Here is a 22,160-nt window from a genome sequence, read left to right as displayed (position 1 = left end):
AAGTTTTGACTTTATATATTTAGAAAATCAATGTATTTGCCTGTTTGGCACCCCATAATATATATATACAGTATATATCTCAGAGTTTCTGTATACATACATATATACACACCCATACAAGCAATATAAATATTATTCACATAAAAGGCTATTTTAAAGGCATAGTGCTAGTGGCCTGCTGAAACTACAGATTCAGTTCACCCAGTTCTTGCTTTTAACTCAACGCGTGTCATTATTAAACAGATTACACCTATATTGTATCAATCCATATGCTCTCCGGCAACGATTTTGTTTGTAACAAGTTAGTTTTTTTGTCCTGTACTCCCTTAATTGTCATTATCTGAATAAAAGAAAAAGGACCAAATCCCACTCAAAATAATGAATTAAAATAGAGAAAAGAAAAAAAAGAAACATCACGATACAAGTAGGGAAGCAAATGCCACAGAAATAAACAGGGAATAAATGAGAGTTAAGGACTTTAAACTATGGTAAATATACAAATACTTCTACATTTCTTGCCAGTATAAATGTCACACTATCACTCTTTCCTAAATACATAATTAAAGAAAAAAAAGGCACACTAATTAAACAATGAGATCACTATAGAATAAGAGCAGAAAGTGACCCAGTAATTTTAAAAAAAGTAATCAGTTAAAAGTGATCATGAAAACGGTTGAAATGAAAAACATTGGTCATCAATATTAAGCATGAAAACTATTGGAGCAATTTATATTTTCATTTAAGTGCTCTGCGTCCTAAAGAGAATCAAAAGTCCAGTATAAAATACTGGAGGTTATGCACATACAGTAATATAGAATACTCTATTGTAATACTTAACAGAGTATAATACATTAAACTTTACCAAAAGAATCATGTGTGCAAGAACTAAAGTCCATTGAGACATACTGGGACTGACAAAAATAAAGAATGAGGTAAATATACAGAGGATACCTTTAGTGTGTTTTTACTTCAGCTTCAATAAGTACAGAAATGAGTTTTGCCTTTGAGTCTATGTAACCTTGAACCCTTAGATACAGAATAGGTACAAATAATAAATGTAACACTGGACAATGTTCTATTTTTAATAAACATTTTAATAAATCTCTCATATTCTATACAATTCTGCATGTAGGTTTCTTTTGTGAGGTGGTGTACAGCTTACAACAGGTTTCCAGAGCAAGAGTACCAAAGGACTTCTAGACAAGACAGTGTATCACACTGACAAGAGGAGAGGTCAGAGTTTTAAAGGAGACTGTTTCGTTGTACTTTTAAGGTGGGCAGGCCAACAAATAAACAAAGTTGAAGACTCTTTCAAGGTTAGCCTACGGATGCAGCAGGCTTTGGTTTATCTCTCAGTAGACAATCTTTCAGTAGATTGTACATTTCCTATACCTACTGCTGTTTTGTGGTTATTTTGTTAAATAAATACGTTTTTTGAATAGGTTTGGACTCCTTAAATCTACTCTGGGCTTAGACGGCTACCATAAGAGATCCCATCTATCACACTTGTTTTACAGTTACCTCAGGATGATTCAGAAGGTTCAAGCTAAATCTTTGAGCATTCCTGGAGTTTAGGTAATCAGTTCTTGTCTGTGTTAATATTACATAAGGTGTAAGTACTAAAAATATAGTTAAACAATAAATTCATAAAAAGTACAGTGCAAAAGAAGGTTTTACTAGGTGATAATGACTTTAATAAGACATAAGCTCATTTTCAACAAGGAATACCATAAAGTAACAACTGGAATTAATTTATATTGTAAAACTGTATGATCTCATTTCTTCATAAGTAGTCAGTCAGTCATTTTCTAACCCACTCAGTCCTGAACAGGGTCACAGGGGTCTGCTGGAGCCAATCCCAGATAACATAGGGAGCAAAGCAGGTACAAACGCTGGAAAGGGTGCCAGTCCATCGAAGGACAAACTCACAAACATCAGCCCCAACAACAAACTAGGGACAATTTAACAATGTCAATGCTCCTAACCTTCACGTCTTTGGACTGTGGGAGAAAACCAACATAGACATGGGGAGAACATGCAAACTCAATGCAGGGAGGACCCGGGATGCAAACCCTGGCCTCTGTACTAAGAGAGAGAGATACAGTAGATATATAGATATATACATAATGCAAAGTTGCCTGACTGACTTACTCAATTACAAACTCATTTCCTATTTAGTTAAAAGGATAAAATTTTGATATATTGGTATTTAGGGGTATCCCCTAAATATGTTAAAAATGCTTTGAATGATTCAATTAAAATGTGGTGACATTATAGAATAAAAATAATTTGCCAACCTATGATTTTTATTTTTTGATATTTATTAATATGTCAACATATATGATCTGCACTTAAGAGGTGGCTTCAAGCAAAAATAAGGATACAGCAGAAGCAATTGAAGGGTATGCGAGCAGCAGCACTAGCCAATCAAGTGGATGGATGACTGAAGAAGGGGGGGTGTCCTGGACAGAAAAAAAGAGATGTAACACATTTGGTGTCTACAATCAGTTATGAAGTGTAAGGAGAAAGTTCAGTTAAGCTCTTGGAAGATGAAAAGCTCAGTGGTTAGCAAGCACGCTATAAACTTCCAGTGAGGTTGCCTTACATTGTGGCTATGAGTGTTGGTGTTGCATCACTAGAAGCAAAATAGGAGGGAGAGAGAAATAAAGATCCAACACAAACTGTGACTGACGGTGCAAGTTTAAAATTAACTGGTCCCCCAAAAGCTACTTCACTGTAATATTCATTTGCTTTAATGGACTTTGAAAGGGGATGCTGCTCTCCTCCAAACTTTTTTACATATACATTTAAATCTGCAGATTTTAAAGGGGGAACCTGCAAAACACTGTAACAGCAACTGTTCTCTTCCACCTCAAGAATTAGAGAAAACAATCCTAAAAGTAGAAACATTTAATTCATTGCATATGCCACCTTAATGCACAGCCAGTAAATGTCATTTCTGTTTGTAATAAATTAAAGTAAAATTTGAGTCACTGTTCAAACTTTATTGGCTGCTTATGGCTATGGCAAAAAAAATACAAGCTTGAACATACAACTGATGAAAAACAGAAAAAAAAAATACTTGAATGAACACTGTAAACAAATTAAAATCGTAAACATCTAATAATGGTAATAATAATAATAATAATAATATATACTCCAACTTTACATTATTCCTACTGATTACCCAATTCATTCTCAAACATTTAATTGATTTTATTAAAGTCAAATAACATTCCATTCAAGCAAGTCAAGTGTAACAAAACTAGATTTGAAACAAATCAATTCCCACCCATGACAAAGAGAGCTTGGCCAACAGAGTAAAAAACTAATGAAAGTAAGTAAATAGATAAATTAATAAATGAATAAAAATAAATAGAATAAAAAAGAGGGGAGAGAATCCACTTCCTCAGTTTAAATGCTTATTCTATAATATTACTGATTAGATCCTGCCAGATTTTGAAAAAGTTTTGTACAGATCCTCTAAGTGAGAATTACATTTTTTCCAATTTCAGATTCATATATAACATCAGTTACCCACTGACTTAAAAGAAGAGAGTTAGGATTCTTCCAGTTAAGAAAAATAAGCCAATAGTGTAGTGAAGGCAATCACAATGTGTTTGTCCTTCTCCACTTTAAGCCCATCTGGAAGAACATCAAACACAGCTGTTAATGGGTTAGGAGGGATTGTGACACCAAGGCAGTCTGAAAGACACTTAAAAATTTTGTCCAGAATTATGTTAATTTGGTGAAGGCCTAAAACATGTGACCCATTGAGGCTGGAGCTTGAATGCAATGTTCACAGGTTGGATCTTGCCCTGTAAACATTTTGAACAATTTTAAATGAGACAGATGTGTTTGATATATAATTTTAAGTTGAATAATTGTATGCTTTGCGCATATGGAGTTCAAGTGAATTCTGTGCCTTGCTACTTTCCACTCCTTGTCTGAGATGTTGAATGAGAGATCCTTTTCTCACTGTACTCTGAGATCTTTTAAAGGGAGGGACTTTAAAATGTTTTTATATATTTCAGAAATGCTGCCGTAGTCCTCAAGACTAATCAATATTTTTTCAGGAATAGAGTTAAGTGGGAGCTGAGGAAAATTGGGCAGGCTTTTTCTAACAATGTTTCTAATTTGAAGGTAGTGAAAGAAATGTGTTGCTGGAAAGTTAAATTTGGAGAGTAGTTGTTCGTAGGATGCAAAGATATTGTCTATGTACAGATCTCGAAGTGATTTAATCCCAAATGTTTTCCAGACATTAAAAACTGCGTAAGTTTGAGAGGGTGGAAAAAGGTGGTTCTCCAGCAGAGGTGCCAGAGATAAAAACTTCTCTATGTTAAAATACTTCCTACATTGGTTCCATATTCTGAGTGAGTGAAGCACAATTGGGTTGTTAGTATATTGACGATGACTCATACTTATCGGGGTACACAGCAAGGAATATAAAGAAGTACTGCAGGATTTTACTTCTGTTGCGGACCAAGCCTGTGTATGTTTATCTATTTGTGTCCAGGTTTTTATAGCTTGTATATTCACCGCCCAGTAATAAAATTGGAAGTTAGGTAGAGCCATGTCACCTTCTGCCTTAGGTCTTTGTAGGGTAGCCCTTTGGATACGTGGATGTTTTGAATTCCAAATAAATTAGGTTATGATTGAATCTAATTTCTTAAAAAATTATTTATTGATGTATATTAGAATGTTTTGAAATAGAAAAAAAAGCTTAGGAAGGATATTCATCTTGTCAATGTTAATTCTTCCAGCTAAAGTGAGATGAAGGGTAGACCATTTATGCAAGTATTGCTTAATTTTTTTCAATGCAGATGGCACAATTTGGTTGATCAAGAGCTTTATATTAACTTGTGATGTTTACCCCTAGGTATCTACACTCATCTGCGATGATAAAATGGAAGGTGTCTAATCTAATGTTGTATGCTTGAGAATTCACTGGAAAGAGCACACCTTTATTCAAACAAATTCTGTAAGTGCTGTTAGGACTACATGCACAGTATTTTGTGGATCTGATATATACAGTACCATATCATCTGCAAATAAAGAAACTTTCTGGTCCAGTCCTTCTCTGATAATTCCCTTTATCTTATAAGCATTTTGATAGTGAACTGCCAGTGGCTCAATGGCGATTGCAAAAAACAGTGGTGACAAGGAGCATCCTTATCTAGTACCACGTTCTAGTTTGAAGTAGTCTGAATTAATGTTGTTAATACAAACGGAAGCTTCTGGATTGATATACAGTTGCTTGATCCATGCACAAATGTTCAGGCTAAACCCAAATTTCTCCAATGTGGTGAGAAGGTAGTTCCATTCAAACATATAAAATGATTGATGCATCCAATGATGATAATTTCTCCAGGGTTTTAGACTTTCTGGGTGAACATACTTTGTATTACATTTAACAGGCATTGAAGATTGGAAGCTAAGTGCCTGCCTTTAATAAATCCAGTTTGGTCTTGTATTATTACCAAACGAAAAACACTTTCTCAATCCTTCTAGCTAGGACTTTGGAGAGTATCTTAACATCATTATTCAGAAGCGAAATTGGTCTGTATGATGCACATAGTAAGTCTTTATTTTGCTAAGGAAAGATGGTAATTAATGCTTGGCAAAATGTTTGAGGTAGAATTGTATTGTCTCTGGCTTCTGTAAATGTTGCTAATAAAAGGGGAGCTAGCTGAATTGAGAATTTTGTATAACAATTCGGCAGAGTAGTCATTTTGACCTGCTGCATTCCCACTCTGAAGTAAGTTTATAACATCTAGAAATTCTGAAAGTGCCAGAGGTTTATTCATTTCCTCTGCACTGAGAGTATATAGTTGTGGTATCGGTAATGCATCCAGAAATGCATTAGGTTGTGTCTTGTCTTTATTAAACTCAGTAGAATATAAGAACTTATAGTAATCTCTAAATGTATGCAATATATTTGATTACCCATTTCAATTCAAAAGTATACATTTTCCTTTAAAAATGTGTTTTGTTATGACTACCAACAAAAGTCAAATCACTACAATAAGCAGAAATTTATCTAACGCAGGAATGTTTAATTCATGAACAATTGTTTATAGCATGTTCAACAGTAAGTGGCTCCAGTGATCTAATGATATTACTTTATCCTTATTTCTTATTTGTTTGACACCTCCAAGACAACTTACAGTATTTGAGATAGAACTGGTTACATTTCTTTTGTTTTTCTAATGTTCTAATTGGACCAGAGACAGGTTAGATGACCAGAACATGGTCACACAGTGTCAGTATTGGGATTTGAGTCAACATCCTAAGAATTTAAAGTCCTACGTCCAAAGCTTTAACCACTATGTGATGACGGTTGTTACAGGTCAGTTTCAGTGTGCAGGTTTTTAGATAAAACAGTGTGCCTTGGGCTCTACAGGGGTGTGTGACTGCAGTGCTGCACTTTCGCCGGGTCATAATCAGGGCACCACATCCACACGAGTATATAGAGAGTCTATGTTGGAATGAATGGGAAAAGAAAGGGAGCATAAAAAGAGAAAGACGAAGGAAAGAGGCCAGATGTTAAATAAAAACAAAAAGCAAAAGGGCCAGGATTGAGGCAGAACTGGTGTTGTGGCGAGAAGGCTAATGGTCAAGAATGGCGCCCTGTATAGAGTGAGCAAACAGTAATCACAGGGTAGGGTTACTTCTGCTGAATGCCCAGGGAATAAGAGCAACCAACCACTTCAGAAGAACCCACTGACGCCAAGAGAGGGCAGTGGGAGAAAGGGGCAATGCTGGTAGGGTTCCTGTGGATACCAAGAGATGGCCAGTTAATGGTTGCCCGCGCTTCCTGGAGGACAGTTCCCCTCGCTGATGCAGACTGTAGAGGGTGAGCAGAAGAGACTTAATTTTAGATTGATGCACAGAGGCATAAGATGGATTTTATGGATGTGTCCTGTTTTTATTTTATCCTTGGATTTTTAAACTGTTTGTTGGATTGTTTATTTTTTTAATGTTAACCTCTACTTGATCATTGTTTTTATAGGGGATTGTTTATTTGGTGGATTTTGCACTGCACTGTTAACATTGTGACTAATTGGAAATAAAAGTACCTTGCATATTAGCACCAATCTTGTTTCTTTTGTCCTCATTTGCCCTAGTCCATCTCGGTCTAGGACTATGGATTTCTGGGTTCAAGAAGAAGGCAATGCCAGCTGCAGGCAACCCTGGCATCAAACACTACACCACATACTGGATTAAGAGTGAATGTTCAAGATGTGCTATTAGACATTAAGGTTAAACCTTATACACTTTCAAACATAGCTGACTAAACTTATACTGCCCCAGAAAAATAACTTTAAATCCTGTTGGTCATGGAAAGTGATGAAAGTACCAATCATAAAGTCTTTTTTCATCCCTAACAGCCCTAACCCTTTTCCCACTGATTAATTAGTGTTGAGTCATAAAATTCCATTTTATTAGTGGTAATAAATTCTATTTAAAAAAATGAAATTTACCACCATAATAAAAGTTTAGTGAGGTAATTTTATATTATAATTTAAATATACATCTTCTTAATAGACTGAACACTGAAAAGTACAACTGTCACATAAAATGTCAATGCACTACACATCTACAGCAATTTTTGTGCAAATGACATACATTAACATTTTTAACACCCAACAATTTTCACAAGTAGCAATTCTTGCATTTTGAAGACATTATCATTTTCAATTCTTAACTCAAAAAGTGAACAAATGTAGGCATAAACTATAGAATATGTGAAGCCTGATTTCCAAAGATTAAATAAACACTTTCACAAAAGGTTCAAGAATGATACAACAGCTTCTGTGGCGTAGCGCTAAGATTTTCTGACTCAGAGCACAGCAGCCCTGCCGTGCATTAGAGACCTGAGCTCGATTCCCTGCTGGAGAGAAAGCGTTATTTTTTCGTATTTTTTTTCAGCTCTAGTTTATGCCTACATTTTGTAACATTTATTACTAAAATATGAAAAAGTTTCTGTTTTAATAATGTGTTTACACAGATTACTGTAGAAACAGAACACACATGAAATGCATGAGTTCCAAATAACGATCTATTATTTCCACTCGAAAACTCCAGCAGTTCAGTCACTCCCAGATAATCAAACAAGGCATGAGCTGGGAAAACTTAGTGAATGTTCTGCGATGGTGGGGGATGGAATAGCCGGCTGCTTGCTGCACGTCTTAATCGGCACATTTAGAAGACAAAAGACGCTGCCGGAGAGGTGCGAACAGTTTTAAGGTGGGCAGGATCTACGAGTTTTTTCGTAGACTCTGGTAATTTCAGTGTTAATTCCTTTTATTTTCCTCCCTCTGCAGAATGGATGTCTGATGGACTTTCCACCTCTGATATCATTTCTGACTTCCAGGCTCCAGACCTGCCTCTTTCGCATCATTATCTGGAAAATGGGCTGTGTCGCCTTCTTACGGTCAGTTGGAAAAGACTCCAGTCTGAAGAAGACATATCTGCATTTCTTCCCACATCCTATGTTAACTATTGAGTCTCTATTAGGCCAATATGAGTGGGTGTGTTCTGTACTGGATTGGTTCGTTACTGTGCTGCACCCAAAGTAGATTAACAATATACATAACTCTAAACAGGGTAAGTGGAAAATGGATATACAGTATTAACAAATTTTAAACTGAGAATTACCCAGACTTTGCTCTTGATCTTGGCTAAAAATGAAATTAAACAGCTACATCACTCAAATATGGCCTAGTAATGTCTCCATACATGTACTGCAGGGCTGCTGGATGTTTGAGATAAAAACAAAATAGCCTGAAGGTCTCTAAGAAAATAACACAAAATTCACAGTACTCAGGAGTGATTAATGGAGGTGCTTTTTTACTGTTGGACTTGGTAATATGAATGAAGAGATGGTGATGGATTAACTGGTAACATTACCTCCTTTGTGGACACTAGATATTACCTGATAACTCATTAAACAGTTTCAAGATTTTTCCCTAAGTTAGTCTTCTAACCTGTCAAATGAAAAATTCTATACCCCAAAAAAAAGCTCATAGCAATGGCAAAGAGTAGCTGTTTTCATTTAAAAAATAGTTATCATTTTAGAAGAAAAACAAATATTTTACAACGGTCAGTTACTTCATGAAGAGTAACCTTACTCTGTTTCTTCTTTACGTTAATCTTTCTAAAAGAAGTCGATGATGATGATATAAACAGCACCTACAGCAAGATTTGGTCTAAGAAATTTGCCAAGATGCTCTAAATGGACAACCTGTATACATTCAACATTTAACCAGGACAAGAAGATAAAATCTTATAAAGAAGTATGTTCTTCCTCGCTGCAAGGCAGCTTACAATTTTTGGTCTTAATTTCCTTCTCTCTCTCTGTCTCTCTGATCTTAGCTTCTGTGTTCCATTCTCATTCTTAGTATCTTTCTGATTCTTGTTCTGTTTCTCCTTTTATTCACATTAAGCACTCTCCTAAGTAAAAAAAATTAAAGTCTATTTTAATCTCAGTAATTTAAATTACATGCATAATTTAATTTAAATGCTGAAAACACAAGAGAAACAACAACAGCTTTGCATTCAGTGTCTTCTCTTTAATTTCATTTGCTATCTGGTATGAGAAGTTGTTGAGTGCAGAGTCTGCTGAAAGATACCCAATGCTGACCCAAGCCACAATTTCAAAATTCTTTCCAGGGACAGTTATATGAATTTTGGCATTCTTTATTCTAATTACATATTACATGCTTTATTTTAAATTATACATAAAGTTTAAAGCTATTGCAAATAATATTTACATATATAAACAGCTAATATGATGCAAGGCTGGTGCTGGTGACTGTGCCTAGACATATATAATATACAGTAAGATGTCATTTACCATCATTTAGTGTGAAATGCATTTGTCTTAAATGAAAAGGTACAACTTTCTGGATCACTACAAATGGTGAATTTACCCTATTTTGGCTTTAGAGGAAAAGAATACAGCTAGTCCTCATAAAAACAAAATATCAAAAGCAAACACTTTTTCCATTCCCCTGGAAATATCACAATAAGAGGAACCTGCAAGCAAATAGATAGGTAAATTACATAGAGCTTATCTGTTATTTATGAAGTAGTGTGTAAATGTAGAGTTTTTTTGTGAAGAGTCATCAATAACTGGAATTGGCAATGGAAATAGCACCAAGAATGTTCTATCCAGATAATTGAATTTACTTCAAAAGGAGAGGCAAAAGAGGTCAACTCATGATGAGATTCCTGGCAATTTTTAAAATGAACAGAAGTACAATATACATGAATGCTTTGTGATCTGAAATCAAACTTTTCACAAAATCCTACTCCCTCGCAGCAACCTTCATACTTTGACCATATTTGAGAGGAAAAAATCCAGAAGGGGTTCATGCCCCAGTGAAAATGGTTGGCTTTTTATCCCAACTAAGAAATGAAAAAGTAAACATTTGTTATAAGGCAGATACACTGTCACACATTACAAACCCACCACGGTTACATTAATTTAAGTGTTTAGACATTTAGAATGATACTTTATTACAATAATAAACAGGACAAAATTTCAAGGTCAAATGTATGGTGGGCTCTCAGATGCCCTTCTTGCCATTATCACTGGCATTTACAACTATCTATGGTGTACAGGGTGTAGTAACACAGTCTTTTCCAACTCAGTTTTAAGACAGACAGAGGGTTTTTAAGTAATGAACAGAAGTTGGGACACCTGTGCAAATTGTTTGCTTCAACTTCAAAGGCTTGATTAATTGTAACTGCTGCAGAACATCTGTATGTTGTAACCTATTAGTTGTTCACTGAAGAAGGCCCATTTGTAATATTCTGATTTTTTTTTTTTTTTTTTAGTTTCTGTTAACCTAAACCTAAATTTAAACCTCTGGCAGTTTACTGCTTACCTTTTCAGCAATTTAGGCCATTCATTGCATTTCAACTGATTAAATAAGAAGAAAAACTGGAAAAATCAAGGTGTTGTAAAACTTTTGACTGGTAGTGTAAATTAACCCAGTTAAATGGGGAATTCATTTCGGCTGACTGAAAACATCCAGAACTGATTACATCAATCTGTTTTAAATAAACCTCTCTATTTTGTCCCTAACTATTAGAGGCAAATTCTCAATCTGAAACAGATCTGAACAGACCAGAAAAATATCTTGAAATTGTGGCAAATACATTTTTAAGGGCCTGGGACACCAGTGAGAACAATCTTCAGATGGAAAACACAGCAGCAATTATGTCCAGAACTGCACCATGGGCAAAGCATAAAATCATTCAGGAAGTCACAATCACGCCTAAAAACATCCAGTATTCTTGTGTCTCTGCAAAAGTGGATATTCATGACAGAACAATCAGAACAGCACTGGGCAAAAATGGGTTTCATTGAAGAGTAGCACAGCAGAAACCATTACTAATCAAGAAAAACATAAATATTCATTTCCCTCTTACCAAGAAGTGCCTCACTGATCCCCAAGCCTTTTGGAAGAACCATCTATGGTCAGCTGAGATAAAAGTAAAACTTTTTGGATCACACAAGTCCCATTATGTCTAATGAAAAGCAAGCAGCATTTCACACTAAGAAAATCATACTAAAATGATGGTGTTGAAAGTGTGATGATGTGGAGATACTTTGCTGCTTTAGGCCCTTCTTCATATTGCCACAAATTGAAGGAACTATGAACAGACAATTACTAAGAAGAATGTCTAGCCATATGTCCTTGACATGAAGGTGGGCAGAAATGTAGTTGGGTCAGCAAGACACTGATCCAAAATTCAAACACAAGTATACATCAGAATGGCAAAAGCTAAGCAAAATTCAAGTTTGTGACTAACCTAATCACTTCCACAACTAAACCTATCAATGTCATGGCATGATCTGAAATGCAGTTAATGCTTAAAAACTACCAATGTTTCTGAATTAAATCAATTTTTCCTCAACAATGTTTTAAAGACTGATATTGAATACTAAGAAATATCTGGTTGCAGTCAATGCAGCTAAAGTTGGCACAACCAGTTAGTAGATGAAGGGGGGTCAATTACTTTTTCACACAGCACCAGTGTGTACTGACTAACTTATATCATTTATTGTTCATTTAATAAAGGCGTAAGTTGAAAAAAAGTGTTATTTGTTTATACAGTTACCCCTTATCTAATATTACATTTTTATAAAGGTCACATGATTGGCCATTTTTAAATTTTAGCAAAACAGGTGTACCTAATAAAGTAGCCCCTGAATGAGCTGGTTAAATGCAATGCAAAATTTGTACAGTTTTTCCAGCAAATCACATGTATTTTTTTCCCTGATTGTAATTTATTATTGTAATTTTTCCAATTGTAATCTGCAAGCCAAGTCAACAGACAGGAAGCAAGCCATTTATATGTTTTCTGAAGCCATGGGAACCCACAGGGAGCGTATTCTGGCATGTCAAGCACAAGGCAGAATTCAACTGCAGATTAAACACCAGTTCATCAATAAAGAGTATATTCATGCGCAATGACAATGACTTATATTTTAGATTACCCAAAAATGAATGTCTTTGAGATATGGATGGAAGACTGAATACCCAAAGGAAAACAACACAAACACAAGGGTAGAATTAAAATCATTCACACAACCTCTGGCTCCCAGATTTGTGCCACACTAACACAAACTCTTGCTCCATTCATACGAGATTGTACAATTACTGAATACGATTAAATGTTTAATAGTAACTGTACATCTATTCTTATATACTGACTTAGTAAAACATTTTTTTCTAAAACTGAATTTACAGCTCTTATTTACTTTAGTTTTGTTTTATACACACTACCTTGAACATGTATATTTACAATTCTCCTTTATCCAACAAATATAAGTTAAAACTAAAGATTAATCTTTTTTCTATTGTCTTAGAATTGTATTGTACATTGCAATTCTAAATCTAGTTTTAAGATAGTCATTCACTATATCACTCCATCCTATTTAATGGATTAATTTGTAACATACTCCATATTCACAGTTTACTTTTGAGTCATTTAAAGTAGGTGGTATTTATTATATTATACAAAAACTTACATGTTGAGTTCTTGGTAAACAGCATTCTGCAGCTTTTTTTCCCAACCTGATAAAACACAGTACAAAAATAGTAAGATACCATTTTAAACTTTGTGTTTTATTTCAGACTTTCTTTCAATCCATACTAAATAAAGAAACAAATGCTAAACTGCATCAAACTAGTGCAAATATCCATACTTATTTACATATATGTATTGCTGTATAACATGATATGGTAGATCTGTGTGGAGTCAATGATTTATCCATATTGTTAAGTCTGAAGAATCAGGTTATTAAAATCCGTACATTCTAAATTTGGAAGCAACTAAAAGACCAAATGCATAAAACTTAATGAAAATGTCATACTTTTTTTTTTATTATTAACTACGCAAAAGGCTATGAGACTACAACAGTTTAAGAATGAACGATCAAATGGCAAGTATACAGTATACTGCAACTTGTAGAACTAGTGCATAATATGAAAAAAGACCAAAACAATTAACATGATTGTTAAGCACTAAATGTCCAGGCACAGAGCATCCATTCATGTTCAAAATCCCAGTATTTTTATTAACTTGCTTATTGAAATATAGAGTGCGTGAAGCCTGAACAAGTCCTGGCAGATTTAGGCCACAAGGCAGGAATCCAACCTGCATGGAATGGCGGAAAATTGCAAGTAATAATTCCTAACTAACTCACATACACATTCACATACACACACACACACACACCATACTAGATCAATTTAGAAAGGGCACATTGCCTAGTAGGCATCTTGCAAATTTTAATGGGAAACTGGAGTACCCTGAGAAAATAAACACAGAGATAAAGAGAATGTGACAACTCCACCAAGACAGTGGTCACAGTTATGAGGCTTTAGTGCCAGCAAAGAAAGGGTTTACGGATGTTTGATTATGTATTATGTCATTACGCCAACTCTGTATATGGGTGAATGAACAAGAAAGCAAAAAATGCTGCAAAGCAAGTTAAACAAACAGGATTGTGTTCACGCCTCAATATAGGTGAATAAAGATTGCTGTATATGATTCTATATTTTACATTAATAATGGAATCACTGAGATTGTAATTTAGATTGTTAGATGCCCTGTATGCAAATTGGAATATTACTAGACATTCTGCCAACATTTTAGAATAGGGGCTTAAGGTTGTGCCACATATAAAAGAAAAAAACCTTTATTTTGGCCTTGTTATGTAGCATTAAGAGTCTAATAGATACATTATAGGTTATCTCTAATCTAGTATCAGTGCTTTATAAGCCTTAAAATGGCCCAAAAAAAAACTAATAATGGAAATAAATAATAGACGCCCCTGTCCCAGGCTGGGGTGTAAGTGCAGGGCTAATATTGTTGTCTCCCAGCTTTAGGAATGTAGTATTGATTCCAAGGTCTGCTACTGACTGACTGTCTTTTCTTTCTTTCTTTCTTTCTTTCTTTCTTTCTTTCTTTCTTTCTGGATTGGCTCTTGCTCTTGTCTTGTGCCTGCTGATACCAATGTAGGCTGTGTACAGCCGAAGCCATTTATTACCTTGATTAGATGATTAGAAGTTGAAATGTTAATAAATTCAATACAGTGTCACAAATCAGCTAAAGCCTACCATAGGTAGGCAGCCAATCAGAGGTCCACATTCTCACACACACACAAACATTAACAGTCACACATACCACACTAATTCAGAGACATCAAGTATGCTTATGTTTAGAATGTGAAAGAAGGGTATTGCCCCAAATATGTCCTCTACCCCGGTCCTTCCATCACATTGGCGTCCTGGGTCAGAGACACAGGGAGCCAAAGCCCATTGTGGCAGCAACAAGTATAAAGAGTATGGTCTAGCCCACAAAAAGTACTGGGAAATACAATTTTTTTATTATACAGTATGAGAAATCAATTAAGTGCACAATATTTTTTAAGCAATTAAAATATTACCACTGTTTTTAAATATTTACCACATTTAGGAAATGTTGTTTTTTGTTCTGGTTCAATGAATAAAAAGCTGCAATGTTAATGTAAAATGCCACATACGATAATACCTGATTTCCTGAGATATTGCTTTACATCTTCTTTGAGGGTTTCCAGCTGAACACTTGGATGGTTTAAACATTCCTGGTTGTTAAAAAAGAAAAGAAAGAAAAAACAAAACAGGTATATCAGGAAATAAACAGTAATGTCAAAACATTCTTTGCAAAGGGAGATTTGACATTTAATAAGTTACAAAAGCAAAACCACTTTACCTGATTATTAATTTACTATTTAAATCACACTTCTATCATAGAATTCATTGTATTCAGTGTATCATTTTCCACTACTGTCAGAGATTAATAGTTACTAATATAGTATTTTTTAGAGAATGCAGAATCATAAAGGTACTATGTACTCATATTAAACAAGGTGTATATTTTTTAAATCATACCTTCCTGTTATATTTTTAATTACTTAGTATCCAAATTTAAAAGTAAAAATGTTCTCCTCAGATTTTCCTCTGCAAAATGATTTTATTGTCATTCTTGAAATAAAAATATAGAAGCAGGCAAATCCTTTTTATTTGATTTTATTTTTTGATCACAAGTTTGGAACTGCCACTAAGTAAAAGTGTGGTTTTCACAGGAGAATAAACATTGCCACTGTGATAACAATGTAGCGCAACAAAAATCACACCAGTGTAGGAGGATTGGTGGGGAGTTTGACATTTTGCTCACTGCACTACGTCCACACAACTTCCAAAATCCTAAGATGATATAAAATACATAGTCTATACATAGGATGAAGAGTTAATTAGAAAGCTTACTAGTTCTGATAAACATTCATTGACCTTAGAGTATCTCGTGAAGACTAAAACTGTTCAGTATAGGTTATTTGGTATAAGAGTACAGTATCATACACTATAAGGACTTTGTACAAGTTTAAATGGAGCTAAGACTTTGTACCATTGTATAAAGCAGGACAAAAACTCAAAGAAACCCTTCAGAAGACATGGAGAAACCAGCACTGCATGTCCATGTGAAAAGAAGGTACCTCTTGGGGTAAAAAGAGCCTCTCATGCGTGGCGTACTAGAAATAAATCCAACTTCTGGGGTACCATAGAAAGAATGAGTGGCACCCTAGGAGAAAGTTGGCAGTACTTGGCAGAGACACTAAACAGCAATCAGGCATTCACCCTCCAACTGAGACAGGGAAGCCACTGAGGACAGGCAGTGGATCAGTGCAAATATTTGAGTATGGTACTTGGAACAGCCAGTTCACAGTTGGGGAAGCTGGGACTCAGTCAGTAATATTCCAATCCTCCAAGAAGACCAGGCCAACATAATAGCTACAGCCAACAGCTTTGTGTCTTCAGAGTTCACCACTCAATCGCTTCTGTATGAACTATACCCCGTGTCACCAGAAATGAACTAGAACCATACTCTTATCTAACCACAACATACTAAACACAGCTACTTAATATTTAACACATAACAGCTAACATATGTCAGCATGGTACAAAATAATGATAGAGTTTTCCCCACTTCCCCACTAGTCCATATATAGCCATCTGCCAGTCTGTTAATTAGGCAAACAGATGGTTTTGTCCAGTGCTGTGGAATATTAGTAAACACTTTAACCATACCTGCATAATGCATTTGCCCTTTAAAGAACAATGATGACAATTTTATTTGTACAGAAGATTATGCAGTGCTTTGAGGCAAAGAGAAAATGTCGGCCACTAGACAAAGTTCTACTCTGGCCTACTGTCCCTATAGTCAAAAGGGGCTGCCTTGACCCAGAAGATGGGTGGGGAAAAGAGAGAGAGAGAGAGAGAGAGAAAGAGAGTTTGTGTGTAGTACTTGGAAGGCAGTGAATAAGGTAAATCCCTCCACCCATTAGACAAAGAGAAAGCCTTTGTAGAAAAGCCCCAAAGGGCAGCAAATTATTTTTTTTAATTTCCTATTCCTTTGTGCTGTTTGTTCTTTTGTGTAACTGTATTTTCTTGAGAAATAGTTTGCATATAGTACCTTTTTTGGAACTGAAACTGTCAAAGCTTTCCAACAGATGCTGTATAGATCAAAAAATGCATGGCAAAATAGGTTATGGAAATATGCTAGCGACATTGAGAACTACTTTATGTAATTCCCTTTCTCATTGATGGTAACTGGGACTTCGAAGTAACTATACAATTTATGCCTTTGCATCACAATGGTTCTGTTCTGCTTCCCAAACACAAAGTCTTCAAAAAGATGGTGAGAACATCAGTAATGTTTAATCTTTCTTAAAAATGTAATGCTTTCCATGTAAAGTGTTTAGCATTTGCAACTATAGAAGCAATGCTGTTACTAGAAATCGTACCCATCCATTTATTGATACATAAAGTGTTGAAATCCTACCCATATTTTTCAAAGACTTGAGAGATCCCTATTGTAAAGGGAAACTTAGTGGTAAAAAATATAACAATGTACACTCAAATAAGGCACCGAAAAAGATATTATTGTGTGAAATGCAAAATCCCATTGAAACGGAAAAGAGTTGAATGGGGCACAGCTCAAAATGATTTCAGCAACATAGGCATGCATATAATTTAGCCAGCTTTGAAGCTTTTAAAGGAATTTTTCTGCCAAAAATTATATTTTTTATATGTTATTTTCTCGATTTAGTTTTCAAGTGATTTATTTTTAATTTTGTGTTAAATTTTATCTTGTGTAGTCAGTTTAAACCCTCAATCTTTGTTGAGCACATTCAGCTTTAATTTATGAGAGCTTTACCTCAAATGGGTTTTGAATGTTGTGAGTATATGACTAGATGAACTGACATGTGGATTATGAGACACGAGTAATGTGGGATGTTTTATGGACATTTTTAATATTGTTGTATATGCTGATAAATGCTGGTCAATAACCAACCTTTCTATCAGAAACTTTTTTATCTCCATTCTGCATGAGAAGATGAAATTCAAATTTTTTCTGAACCATCACCTCAAACTACATCGGTTGGGAGCATATAAAAAATATAACATTTTTGGGTGGAGTATCCCCTTAAAATAATGGGAGAAGTTGAAAATATAACATAATTATACAGGTACATTGAGAAAGTCTTTGGAGGTTGACAGTATGCAAGTGGAATAACTTGTTCTATGAACAACATGAAGAAACAACAAAGTCCCAAAAATCACCTATTTCACATCTTCTTCTAAGCATATACACACTAGTTAGTTTATCTAAACTTAAACACAGATAATACTCTTTTCTAATTTTGCTTTATATTTGCACATCCTTCTCATAATGCTTGCCTTATTTGCATATTCCAGAAGTCAACACAATAACTTCTGAAACTTTTGCTAGCTCTCTTGCTAGTCCTATAAACACTTCATTGACATTTAAGCTTTTGCATCTGCTACCACCTCCTCCAGAAGTCCCTAACAGTAAGAAACAATCATTGAGCTAATTGCCAGCATGTCAGGAATTCTTGCCCTGTGTCTGCATTAACTTTTTCCAAATGTCTTTTCCCTAAACTCTTTTTTTTAAATGCACAAAACTAAAAGCAATGCTAGTTTTTCTCTTACGAGATCTACAATATAGCCTTAGTCAGACGGTTTATTCACATAAAAGATACAACTTTTTTAAAATAAAACCAACATTCTTCAGATCCATACTAAATAAAGAAATGAATGCTAAACTTTGGTAAGGCATGAAACTACTGTAAATATCCATACTTATTTACATACAAGTATTGCTGGATAACATGATATGGTAGCTCTGTGTGCCAAATGCAAAAAGCTTAATGAAAATGTCATATTATTTTTTCTTTGATATTAATCACACAAAAGGCTATGGGACAGCAGCAGTTTAAGAATAAATGCAGGTATTGCAGGTATACAGTATACTGTTAACATAAAGAACAAGTGCACAATAAGAAAAAAAAGAGCAAAACAATTAACATGATTGTTAAGCACTAAATGTTTAAGCATAGGGCAACCATTCATTTTCAAAATCCCAGTATTTTTATTAACTTATTTAAATATAAGGTTGCATGGAGTCTGAGCCTATCTTGGCAGATTTAGACCACAATTGCAGGTAATAATCAATTACTCACTCACATACACCATACTAGGTCAATTTAGAAAGGGTAAATTGCCTGATAGGTATCTTGCAAATTTTAATGGGAAACTGGGGTACCCTGACAAAATGCTCACAGAGAATGTGAGAATGTGAGAAAGAGAATGTGACAACTCCACCAAGACAGTGGTCACAGCTATGAGGCGGTTACAGATGTTTGATTATGCATTATGTCATTATGCTAACTCTGTATATGGGTGTATAAACAAGAAAACAAAGAATGCTGTGAAACGAGTTAAACAAACAGGATTACACCCAAATCTGAATATAGATTAACAAAGATTACTATATATGATTTTATATTGTACACTAATATTAGAAACACTGATATTGTAATTTAGACTGTTGTGTAATCTGCATTTAAACTAGAATATTACTAGACATTCTGTCAAAATTATAGAATGGGGACTTAAGGTTGTGCTGCATATAAAACAAAAAAGCCTGTTAAGCCTTGTTATTTAGCAATAAGAGTCTAATAGATGCATTATAGGTTATCTTTAATCTAGCATCAGCGCTTTATAAGCGTTAAAATGACCAAAAAAAACTTTAACAATGGACATAACTAATAGATGTGCCTATCCCAGGCTGCAGATACTTCTTCCTAATATTTGCCTTATATTTGCATATCCTTCCTATAATAATTGCCTAATTTGCATTTTCCAGAAGGCAACACAATGTCTTCTGAAACTTTTACCATCTTTTGCTAGCCGTATTAACTCTTGTCTTCATTCACATTTCAGCCTTTGCATCTACTTCACTTTCCTCCAGCAGTCCCTAACAGAAAGAAGCAATCATTGAGCTAATTGCCAGCTTGTTAGGATTTCTTGTCCTGTGCCTGTCTTTACTTTCTCCAAACCCTTTATTCCTAAACTCTTTTTTTAAATACACAAAACTAAAAGAATGCAAGGTTCCCCTTATGAGCTCTGTAATAAATCTATAACATTGGCTGAAAGGGCTAAAACACTAAATATCTATTGTTTTGAACAGTATTTACTGATAAGGCATTTAGTAAGAAATACAGTGATAAAATCAATTTGTCTAACTGATGTTTTACAAGGAACTGTGTCCAAATTGATATTGACTCAAATATCAGTCCAGCAAACTATGGTCAAAAGGGTGTATTTCTTGATTATGAAAGACATTAAGCAGTTTCAACTGCAGGACTAAATAAACAAATAAAGCAAAATTATTTGAATGTAAACTTTAAACTTGGGTAAGAATAGGCTGTATTATCCACAGCTGTCCAAGTGCCCTTCACTGCAATTTGCGGATCTGAGTTTGGCTAAACCTAAGTCGAGTTAAATATTTTACCCTACCCACAATCCTCAGGTGTCATATCCATTCTGCATGATGGTAGTGGCAGTTGTCAGGCTACAGGGACTGTAAGGGGGATATGCCTGGTTACACTATTGTTAAATTAGGGTCGTGGAAAGGTTACCTGAATCAAACACTGACAACTGTTGAATAAACCATGTTAGATAAAAATTTTCTGTCCAATATGGAGTTTGGTATGACCCAAAAATGTGACTTCTGTGAATTAAAGGTAAACTTAAATGTTTACTCCTGCCCACATTTAGGCACACCCTGTTCTGCACGCTGCAGTATGGACCTTCTCAAACTGTCTAAGAACAGATGTTGCCTCTAGGGGGAGTTCTAGTTGTATGCCTCCAGGGTGTTTCACATAAGTTTGAAAGATCATCCAAGAAAAAGTTCCTTTATATTTCTGAGGTTAATAAAAAAACTCAACACGCCTACCTTTCTTCCCCCTCAAACAGAACCTACAGATGATTGCCAGTAGGGGGTTACTTGAACTACGGTATTTCTCCTAACTCCTAATGTTAATTTTAGAAAACCATAGATATCCCATTTCCACCTTATTCCATAGGTTCACAAACCTAATTTGTTTGTGCATGCAACTGTACCAAATAATGTGCAGGATAGATAGTCTGCTTGGAACAAGAAGGTGTAAGATTTATAACTCAGCATGTTGTTTTTATTTAACATCTTTCAGTTGTTTTGAAAAATGGTAGGTCATGTTGCTGAGAACATAAACCATAAAGATATTAAGTCAGTTTAAAATATTCAAGCTTTCTGACAAATGTTATGTACTGTATATACGTAAGGAACATTATATATAAATAGTGTACAATGTAGTCAGGCATGATAGCAGCTTATTTCTAAGGGTTTGAAATAAGTCTACCTATAGAGATAAAAAACATTTGAATAGATTTTCCTGTTCTTGTATGAGAGAATGGAATTTGTCATGACTCTTTTACTTTGACTGCTGCCTCCTGCCCGGCAAATTCCTCTCTTACACCAGATAATGCTGAGATATGCTTCAGTCCCCGCAAGTCTGAACTGGGTTGAGCATACTGGTAATTGATAGATAGGTGGACATTGGGATTACTGAGTGAATCAATTATTAACTTTTGTTTAAAACAATAATAATAAATAAATATATACACACATATACCAGTTTACTGGTGCAGCCACAATAATTTATTTCTTATTACTGTCAAAGACTGGAGATATGATGCATGTTAATGGGCTCTGACTCATCATAATCATGGAGGGGACAAATATTATAGGCTAAAACAAAGATAACCCCACAATAACAACAACAATAATAATAATGGCACTGGCATAGGATAGGCTTTAAAGATCAACACAACAACAGGAATACAACTCTGGACTGAATTAGTTCAAAGTTTAAGCATCACTCACATGGGCTTACATTAAAACAGTTAAAACTCTGAAGATGCCATCATTCGTTGTTCACCTATCATCTATAACTTGATTGACTACATTCTTCACACTCTCTCCTGGCATGCTAAAAAGGATGTCCATAGTCACTCCCTTGCTGGAATAACTCTGACGTAATGCATTAACTGGATGGAGATATTACATTCTTTGCATGCATTGATGAGGACAGAGTAAACAGAAATCACGGATAAATGCTTGAGAATAATTAATATTCTTTGATTTAAATACATTTTGTCATTATATTTCATGGACCTAAATTAAACTCACAT

General features: G+C 34.9%; 1 protein-coding gene across 1 annotated transcript in view; it reads right to left on the bottom strand.

The window, feature by feature from the left end:
* tbc1d19 (TBC1 domain family, member 19) overlaps nucleotides 1-22,160 on the bottom strand; it is a 203,743-nt gene that overhangs the window by 167,249 nt on the left and 14,334 nt on the right. Inside the window, exons 2-3 of the mRNA XM_039751260.1 lie at nucleotides 15,076-15,148; nucleotides 13,049-13,094 (exon numbers count right to left, since the gene is read on the bottom strand). Coding sequence (XP_039607194.1) covers nucleotides 13,049-13,094; nucleotides 15,076-15,148 — 119 coding nt within the window. The remainder of the gene's footprint in view (nucleotides 1-13,048; nucleotides 13,095-15,075; nucleotides 15,149-22,160) is intronic.

Source organism: Polypterus senegalus, chromosome 4 (genome assembly GCF_016835505.1).
Source record: "Polypterus senegalus isolate Bchr_013 chromosome 4, ASM1683550v1, whole genome shotgun sequence".
In the NCBI taxonomy this organism is placed as follows: domain Eukaryota; kingdom Metazoa; phylum Chordata; class Cladistia; order Polypteriformes; family Polypteridae; genus Polypterus; species Polypterus senegalus.
The sequence above is the reverse complement of the archived record's forward strand: the minus strand, read 5'-3'. Positions and strand labels throughout refer to the sequence as shown.